The 9,896-nt window shown below is 44.0% G+C and overlaps 1 protein-coding gene across 6 annotated transcripts in view; it reads right to left on the reverse strand.

The window, feature by feature from the left end:
- CADPS2 (calcium dependent secretion activator 2) overlaps nucleotides 1-8,964 on the reverse strand; it is a 366,370-nt gene extending 357,406 nt beyond the window's left edge. For all 6 annotated transcript variants that reach the window (XM_054173945.1, XM_054173944.1, XM_054173942.1 and 3 more), the window contains exon 1: nucleotides 8,570-8,964. In XM_054173945.1, the coding sequence (XP_054029920.1) occupies nucleotides 8,570-8,893 (324 nt within the window). In that variant the 5' untranslated portion in view covers nucleotides 8,894-8,964. The remainder of the gene's footprint in view (nucleotides 1-8,569) is intronic.
- Nucleotides 8,965-9,896: the final 932 nt, after the last annotated feature.

The raw sequence follows: 9,896 nt of genomic DNA on the forward strand, positions 1-9,896 counted from the left end.
AGGGGCAGCTTGACTTCAGCATACCAAGCAATCAGAACTTTTCCACAACTCCTACTCCATTGCTATATTAATAACACAAAATCCTTCAAGGCCTAATTTGCACAGGTGTTCCTGGGACCCATGTCCCCTCTTGCTCAAACCAATCCCCAACATTAGACCACTATCTTTCTTGCAAATTCTTATCATCATGGTGACCTCCTTCATTTCTGTGTCATACTGAAAACCGTAACTCTCACAACCAGTAGATTTCTGTGCTACAGATTCATTCCTCTAACTTTGTCATTTCCATTCCTCTAACTTTGTCATTGTCCTTGCTGAACGGTTCCTCTACTCCAAAATTAATTCAGTTCCACGTACTTTCTCAACACTTTTAACTCAGTCCATTAAACTCTCCATTACTGATTTCCATTTCTCCCCTAATCTTTGTAGATGTACATCACTTCTTTGAAGGTCTCATTTATACAGTTCTGAGTTTGGTCCTTTCCTTTACATCCTTGTCTGTGACCCAAACAGTCTACTCAAAGTACTATCTCAACACTTGTGTGTGAATATTGCACCACTCAGAGTATCCCTCCAGTGCTTTTATTAAACAGAAGCCGTCAGCCTCTAGTTCCAAAACCCCACAGCCAAGACAATAAATACAAATCAATAATTAATGCATGAGAGAAAAATGGAAACAAGAGCTGGGGAAAAAAAATTCCTGTGCAATCACCTCTTCTTCTAATTTTTCTTCTCCAGGTCATGCAGTTAAAGAAGTACTCACTGTAGCTCTGTTCTCTTGTCACAATGCTGTTAATGAATGCTTTCCCCCCTCCTGACAGGAAAACACTCAAGAACGTTCCTAGACTTACACACACTGAAAGAGTAGCATATGCTCTATCTCCTTACTGCAAAATAAATAAGAACCATAAATAAATTCTTTTGGGCAAGTACCATCAAATTCTAGAGTACTTTACAGAAAAGAAAACAAAAAGCCTTCAACACTACACATATAATCTTCAAAAACACAAACCAAAGCTGATGCAGTCTGGTACCCACATGTAAACACACTGCCTCCCTGGCTGCTCAGTTTCCCCCACACAGCAACAAACTGAAAACTGCCTTTTAAGAGCTGCTATTCTGAAACCTGGGGGGATCGGCTGCAGCACACAAGAAATGGGCTGCTTTAAATTTGGTACCAGCACTTCTAGGCGTAAGTGGGCATTGGAGATAGACCCTAAGCAAAAGGAATGGGAGTCCAGCAGATGCTGCTCCTCTCCCTGCCTCCTACTCTGAATGGCAATAACTAGAAGCCAAGGAGAAGTTTGAGTACCAGACCTGTGCATGCCACAGCCATCAGCAGGCAGCAAGAAAAGTCAGTTGGAAAGAAATACAGCAGGCATCATTTCAGCCAACTGCGCCAAAAAAAAACTACATGAAAAGAGACTTTAAGTTAAAAAAACCTAGGAGGCTGGCACCCAGTTCAGAGTAATATACTAACTGGGGCTCAGTACAACTAAATATAGGACCAGAATGGAAGTGCAAGGATTAGCACTGCAACACACATCCCTCGATCAGTAGAGAAGAACCAAAAGACGTGTCAACCCATTCTTCTAGATGCATCCTACCAGAAGATGCATCATCCCATCTTACCTCAAGGGGACATCTTGGGTTGGTAAATAGCAAACAAGTTTTGTCCCTTAGCTATTAGCTTTCCAGTTCTAGTAAGTATACGAATTAAATGGAAGCAGCAGGAGACAGGAAAGTTTTAAGCTAGCAAAGCAGAAGACATCTACACAGAAAAAAAGACACAAGGATAACAGGAAAGTAGAACAAAACACAGAGATACATTTAAAAATGCAAGAAAATATACACCAAAAGCAACTTCAGGATCATACAGATAAGGATAGTATATAGTAATTAATATTTTGACATCCCACCCCTCTCCAGATACAGGGAAAGGAGTATGGTTCAGATGGGAAGAATTATTTTCACCAGTTTTGCTCTTCCATGACAGCAATGAGTAAGTTTCTTACATGATGTTGGAGAAAGTTGTAAGTGCAAGAAGAGATGATTTCTTATTTCTGCTTCTCTGTCACCAATTACCAACGGCTCCAATACACAAAATATAATGTGAGAGTAGCAACTGTCTGCAAATGGTGTGAAATGCAAGGCAGCCTTGCCCCTGTACTGTTCCTGCAGGTATGGTGACAGCCAGCTGATCCTTCAAACTCCCTTCAGCTCAGCTCACCTGTAGAAAAAGCTTGAGTAGTCTTCCTCAAGCACTTTAAACAGGATATTTTCCTGCAGAGTTACTAATGCTAGTCAAACTGAGGATGACAGAAAGAAACAACCTGAGATCACTCATTCAGAAAGAAATATAGAGTTATCCCCTCAAAAAGATAATCAGTTTAAATTAATCCAATTTCCCAGGCAAGTATGGGTAAAATAGTCACGGAAAACAAAGCAAGCAAGGAAAAGAAGAGACTGATGAATTTTTCAGCATAGTAAGCTGTTTGCAGACTATCACTACATGTCCATTTTTTAAATAGCTGTTTACCAAAGCCTCATTTACCTTGCACACTGACAAGTTTTATGCTAAGACACTCTACTCAGTGTTAAGCTGGCAGGGCAGCAGAATTTAAGATTAAAACAAAACTCAGATGGAGTGTCATTTCAGAAGTGGTGCGGGTAAGAGAGAAGGCTCTGCTTCTCTCATCGCTCTTCAGTATTTGGGGTCGGACTAGATAACCTTTAAAGGTCCCTTCCAACCCACTGAATTCTACAATTCTATTTCTTCCACCATGATTGACTCAACTGCCCATTGTAAGCAACTCTCCTAATGCAGGCAAGAACTTTCTCCCTGAGAATAGAATAGAATAGAATAGAATAGAATAGAATAGAATAGAATAGAATAGAATAGACCAGACCAGACCAGGTTGGAAGAAACCTTCAAGATCATCTCATCCAACCCATCATCCCACACCATCTAATCAACTAAACCATGGCACCAAGCACCCCATCAAGTCTCCTCCTAAACACCTCCAATGATGGTGATTCCACCACCTCCCCGGGCAGCCCATTCCAATGGCCAATCACTCTTTCTATGAAGAATTTCTTCCTAACCTCCAGCCTAAACCTCCCCTGGTGCCGCCTGAGACTGTGTCCTCTGTGCTGGTTGACTGGGAGAAGAGACCAACCCCCACCTGGCTACAATCTCCCTTCAGGTAGTTGTACAGAGCAATAAGGTCTCCCCTGAGCCTCCTCTTCTCCAGGCTAAGCAACCCCAGCTCCCTCAGCCTCTCCTCACAGGGCTTGTGCTCCAAACCCCTTCCCAACTTTGTTGCCCTTCTCTGGACATGTTCCACAAGTCAACATCTTTCCTAATCTGAGGGGCCCAGAACTGGACACAGTACTCAAGGTGTGGCCTAACCAGTGCAGTGTACAGGGGCAGAATGAGGGTATGCTCTGTCTGGGGTAAAAAGATCCATTTGTGAATAATCTTGTCTCAACAGGTATAGAGCTGTGTAGGCCACTATCTTAATGGGCTCCAACTGCATTTGCCAAAATGCTGTGTACTTGGCTCAAAACAAAAACATTCCTCATTATGTCAAAGCGTTATCAAGGTGTTTGTGATGGAGGAAAACGAAGAGGCAAATAAACTTGACTTAAAAGGACTTGAAACACTTCACAAAAACTCTTAAACCTGTAAAAGAAACACTGAGGATAGGGATGGAAGACACCTTTCTTGAAAGCTCTATCGCAGAATTTTGACCAGATGGACATATTTTATAGCAAAGCTCTTTCCCTGAAATACATCTAGAATTTCTAAAGTTTCAATGGCTTTGGATGCATAGAATACATAGAATACATAGAATAAACCAGGTTGGAAGAGACCTTCAAGATCATCGCGTCCAACCCATCAACCAATCCAATACCACCCAAACATCTAACCCACGGCACTTCCCTTGTTATCTTAACAGTGGAAAAAATGTTATCTTACAGAGGCTCAGAAGACAAGAGACCATTTTTCTCTCTGAAAATATGCTCAGTCAGTAAAAATAGATACACAAGTAGCTCAAAAGCAAGGAAAAGTAGGACTTGGAGCACAAGAAACAAACAAAATAAGAATAAAGGTGTGATCCAGAGAATTAAATCTATCCCTTTAAGCAATATATTTAGTGGACATGTTGTCAGTACAAAACTCCCCTTTAGAGGTGAAGTACAAGGAACAGGAAAGAACAAACTTGTGGGTTTCAGATGAAAATAAATCATTGATTATCACCACACCTACTTTTGAGAATTAACTAGAAGTAAATGGTTTTGATCTCATAACTGAGCAGGTGGACAGGGAAGACATGGAAGGAAAACAGGCTGTCATGTATTCAGAAAGTAAACTCATTTAGTTACTATTTCTAAATAGTCAGCTCAGTTACTTCTACTGCTTACTACCTATGAAAGTAAAACTTGAATTATCAGGTTTGATATACTAAGGCTTTCAAGCACTATGAATCCTTGTTTAGCATAGCAGTGCTCCTTCTCCACTTTTGAGTTTCTGTGTTTCCACCTGATTACTGAATTTTAAAATGCTGAGGAAGAAAAATATTGGGAGGACATCTCTTTTGTTACCTAATTGTAGCATTTCACTCTGCCTTCCTTCCCCAGGAACTTTAATTCTCAGATATAGAACATGCCTTTGGCACATGCTCCTTGAGCAAAACAAAATATGTACATACAAGTGTACAACTGATTAGTATAAACCATAGTTACTAAGGTCAACCTCTAATCAGTGACTATGTACATTCACATACACCACTTCTGAGAGACAGCAGCCACACAGGGAATGCATTTCTTTTCACCATCCAAATCCCATTCCATGGACAAATTCAGTCTGCTGGTTTGAGATTCGGTTTGAGGCAGGAGAGAATAAAGAGGAATGAGATTAGTTACTTATTCTCCTCTTTTGTTGGACTAGAAAGGAAGAGGAATGGACAGGCAGAAAAAGAAACAACCTGAAGTATGTTCTAGAGGGCTCATTTTAAAAAGTGAAAACTACAAAGAAGTAAAAAAGTCTCTTTTAAACCAGGGGCAGATAAACCTTCCTTGATAAAGCACAACATGTAACGCACCAAAGCAATAACATTTCTCTAACTGTTTGGAAAATAGGTGACTCAATGTCTATAAACATCTGTTGAAAATGTGTTACTAAGTACATGTTAGTTCTTCCCTGGAAAACTAACTCCATCTTATTCAGGATCTGTTACCCTACCTTGCAAAATCATGCCATGCTTCAGTTCCACCTGTTCAATATTAGCTTATTCCTTCTCCAACACAATTCTATCAGTAACCAGAGTAAGACGGGATGTAATAGCAGGCCACCAACTAACTCTGAACAGTTAAAGAGGAAGAGTACTTCTACTACATATCCCACAGATTAAAAATAAATAAATTCAGCCAGATGCTAAAAGTAGGTGTTTCAGCAAAGTCTGGGCTAAATTACAATGAATTTGGCATTAAAAACAAGTTAGCAGAGTGGATGGACTCTGGTGAAAAATGATGTTTCTCTTATTTTCTCCACATTTATTTATTTATTTGTTTAATCTCATCTATCAGAATAGAGATGAGCCAATTTTTCCTTAGTAAGAAGGAAGATGAAAAAGGACAACAGAGGGGTGAAACACTGCCTGCAATTAAAATTCTTTATGCTAATTAGTAGAACTCAGTCCATTAAGTATGATGGTTTCAAGATACCATGCAGCACATTTTAAACTGGTACTGAAGCAAGAACATAAGATGCCAGCCATATTGTAAATGATTTCCTTACTGATCTTGCAATGCAATTGAAGATATTTGATATGTGAATTCCATCTCATTCCTTTACTGGATAATATGTTCCACATTAAAGAAGAAACATTCTGCAGTATTTGCTCAGTCTTATGCCAAATGAACTGGCAGAAAGAACAAATTACTTCTGCTCTCAAGCAGGGTGGATACTATTCTTAGGTTATCGGAAAGACTGCTGGTGCAAAAGCATTATGAAGAGTGCACAGCCAGAGACAGGCAGACTGGGCTGAGAGTTGGGACCACAGAGCAGCACAGGTTCTGGTTTGAAACTTACTACTGATGATGCACAGGGTGTGCTGTGTTAGTGGTTGCAGTGAAATAACAAAGGTAAGAAATCACAGTCTGGCTCAAAACGGACAGCCAGTCACATCACAAAAGTCAGATGTGAAGCAAGAGAATAAGAGATTAAGGGACAGCCCGCATTTGTATCCTATCTCAGCAGTGAGAAAGTTAATTCAGGAAATGAGACAGACTTTTACCCTATGAAATATGAGTCTGACTATCACAAAGCCAAAAGTATCTTAGTACAGGACACAGGTAAAACAGGTGGCAGCACTTTCTCATTCCTAAGGGTGACATGGGCCCACTTTGCATAACAGAGTGCATTAATCAAGAGCTCAAAAGAGGCCTCCTTTGTATAGCTCTGAGCCACTCTGAACTACCAGAGCAGTTTTCCTGAACTCTCAAAACCCAGAACCAGTTCTGCTACCCTATACTCAGTAATTTGTTGGGTAATACATCAAATTGTCAAATAAGAATGAAGGATGTTTATGTGCATTTCATTACCTCTGGAGAGAAGTGCAGCTCCTAGAAAGAATGCATTTTTTGTGGTATGTCTTATTTAAAAATACTAGTTCCTGACCAGCAAAGGACAAATCATCCTCGTTCTGCAGTTAAATTCCTAAAGATAAGAATACAAACTTTATATATATAGTAGTGAAATCAAAAGTTGGAGTTCACAATAAAATACTAAACAGCTTAATTAATTAACAGTTTTATTTTAGGTATCAAGTCAATTTTGCCAATCATTATTGTTCATTATTCACAACTTAAATCCACAACTGTCGTATTTCTGTACTCGCTGCACATCAGTTCTCTTTTCATACATCTTACTAATAAAAAATAATTAATACTGTAGTCCTTTTTAAAATGCAGTTCCTATACTTAGTGACTGAGATCAGCAAGAACTTCTAAATGCTCAGTATTTTCTGCAGGTAATAGCTACAGGTTGCAAGTGGGAAGCTGATGAGGAAATTTTCAAGAGGAGGGCAATGCAGCACTGGAGCAGGTCACACAAAAGGGTTGTGGTGTGTTATCTCTGGAGACTCCTAAGCCTCCTGCTTTAACCTAGAGTGATATCAACACTGCATGGGGTCAGCTTTGGCTTTGTCCATTGGGAAGTCACATTTAGAGGACACCATGGATATCCCATCAAAGTATCATTTCTATGATGACTGGTTTGGGGTGGGGAGTCCTCAGTGGGGTAGTGAAAATTCTCATTTTGCCAAATTTTCTTTGCCTCCCTTCTTACAAGAAGTCTCTGAGGTCTTTTCCAACCTTATTGATTCTGTGATTCTATGATTTTATACAGGCTTCACAGTTTAAGTATCTAACACTAATAAAATACAAAATGTTCTTCCAGGAATGATATTATTATTACTGCCACGTTAGCTTGTCAGATAATTCACTAAACACAAATTACTGAATTTATGCCTGCTATAAGACACCTCAAAACATTTACCATTGTATTTTACAAACCCTTTGAGATAGGGAAGTACCAAGATGATAAAAAGCCAAGTGAAACTCACTTCCTTTTTGTGTCCTATCACTATCCTTCTGGAAAGTGATGGGGAAGGGTTGTTTGGTTGTTTTCCCATTTCTTTTCAGTTCTGATTCAGGTTTGTTTGCTTTAGAGAAATAACATTTTTTTTAAGTGGGTTTTGTTCTGTTTTGTTCTAGATGAAATGTTTCAAGAACTGAGCTTTTAAGAGGTGATCTGGGAATGACGCACCTTGTTTCAAAACTATTCTACCTATTCAATAGCTCAAAGGTAATGCAGAATGAGCACTGTTACTACATAACTGCCAGTTCTCAAGAGCTGGTCTCTGACATATGAAATGCAGAGAATAATTTCGGTGAACTTTCATTAGAAGGCCATTCTCATCACAAACACGCGTGTTAATCGCACGTTAATTCTTTCTCTGTACAGGGAGACCGCACTTAATTATTAATGAAATAAAAGAGTTTTCTCATCCACCTCTGTATTGTGGTTGAATTTGCTGGATTTGGATACAGACGGCCAGAACACGACTTCCACGAGGCACCTCTGGGAGGTTTAACTCCCATCCATCACGCAACGCCGCGCAGCAGAAACATCTCCACTGCGAAATGGACCGACAGCCCGCACGCCCGCACTGTGTTCCCGGTTCCTCCGCACGGTCACTTTAAGTGCAGCTCTGAAACACTCAAAAGACTTTCCCCCTGCATTTCCTGGCAAACGGGCAGAGTTAGAGAAGCCGCGTTGAACCCCGCTTCACAGCACCCTGCCCTCACACCGCCTGCGGCCGTGGTGCTGCCGTTCGCTCCCCACGCCGTGCCCCGGCTCGGCTACCCCCGCCCCCGTCAACCTGTTGCGAGCCGGACCGCGGCACTTGCCAGCGGGCGACTACGGGATGGGCCGGCTCGGGGCGAGAGCAGGCGGTGGGAGCCCGGAGAGCGAGGCGAGAGCGGCGAGCCGGGGGCTCACCTTCTGCTGCCGGCGGGCCATATCCGTGGGCTGCTTGGCGTTGAAGGGGTGCGCGATGCACCTCGCGATGAATACGTAGAGCTGCAGCCGGAGCCGCTTCTCCCGCTCCTCTCGTTGCTGGCGTTCCTGCTCCTCCCGGCCCTCGCTCAGCACCGAGGGGCTAGGGCTGGCAGCCCTAGCCGCGCCGGCCTCCCTGCCCCGTGTGTCCCGGGGCGGCGGCGGCAGCGATCGCGGGGAACCGCCGCTTGCCGCCACTAGCACATCCCGCCGCTCCTCTTCCAGCAGCTCATCGGACTCCTCCTCGCTGGAGGAAGGGTCCAGCATCGCGCTCGGCGGACGCGCCCCGCGGCCGGGCGCGGAGCGAGGCGGAGAGCGGTGCACACCTTTCCGGACACGTCGAGTTTACACACAGACTGTTTCCGACCGCTGCCGGGCGGGGAGGGGAGGCGGGGAGGGGAGGCGGGGTTTGGGAAGGGGGTCGAGCCCGGGTTGCCGTGGGAATTGGTCCGAACGGCTCCCGGAGGAGGCGGGGCCGGGCTTACACCTCCACCCGCCCCGGAGAGAGCAGCGGCCCGCAGGTGGCCTGTCCGAGAGAGGCTGCGCCGGAGCTGCCCTGGCACAGCATGGCACAGCGCTGCGCGGCATGGCGCGGCACGGCGCGGCACGGCAGCCCTGCTCCTAGCGACGAGGGCTGGTGCTGGCTGGGGGAGCTCTGGCCTCCGCGCAGCAGCGCTGTGTCGCTCGGACCCTGCGGGTCCTGACAGCTGCTGGCCTGGCTGCGCCCAGAGCTGCGTCCGGGACAGCGTGGGGGGCTCGCCCGCTGCTCGCCACCTGGCTCAGACATGCGGGGGAACGCCATGCTGTGGGGAAGCGGAGGCTGTGCTCGGCACGGCGCGGCACTGCTCGCCACCGAGCTCACTGGCATCTTCTGCAATGTAGAGTGGAGAAGAAACGAGAAGCATCTCAAATGGCCCCAGAAAAAGAAGCTGCCGAAACCTTGGCTTTCCGAGATGGGGAGTGACCTGATGCAGAAGCCTGTGTTGCTCATCACGATGCTTCTTTTGGGAGCCCGCTGCCACAGATTGCTTGTTCCCTCTGAAGTTGTTGTCCCAGGCTATCTACAGATCCAACCAAGTTCGTATTCACTATGGTTATCATTACAATTAAGGCTGTGAAAAACTTATGGAAGCCTACCACTATCACTCTTTAAACTGAAATTTAAAAGGTTTTACAATATGAAAGCTACATTTCTGGATCCTGTTAGGGCCTCATGGGAAAGTAGCCTTAGGGAGGGAAAGCACATTAGATTCCGTGTGGATCTACAAGT

Source organism: Dryobates pubescens, chromosome 27 (assembly GCF_014839835.1).
Source record: "Dryobates pubescens isolate bDryPub1 chromosome 27, bDryPub1.pri, whole genome shotgun sequence".
Classification (NCBI taxonomy): Eukaryota; Metazoa; Chordata; class Aves; order Piciformes; family Picidae; genus Dryobates; species Dryobates pubescens.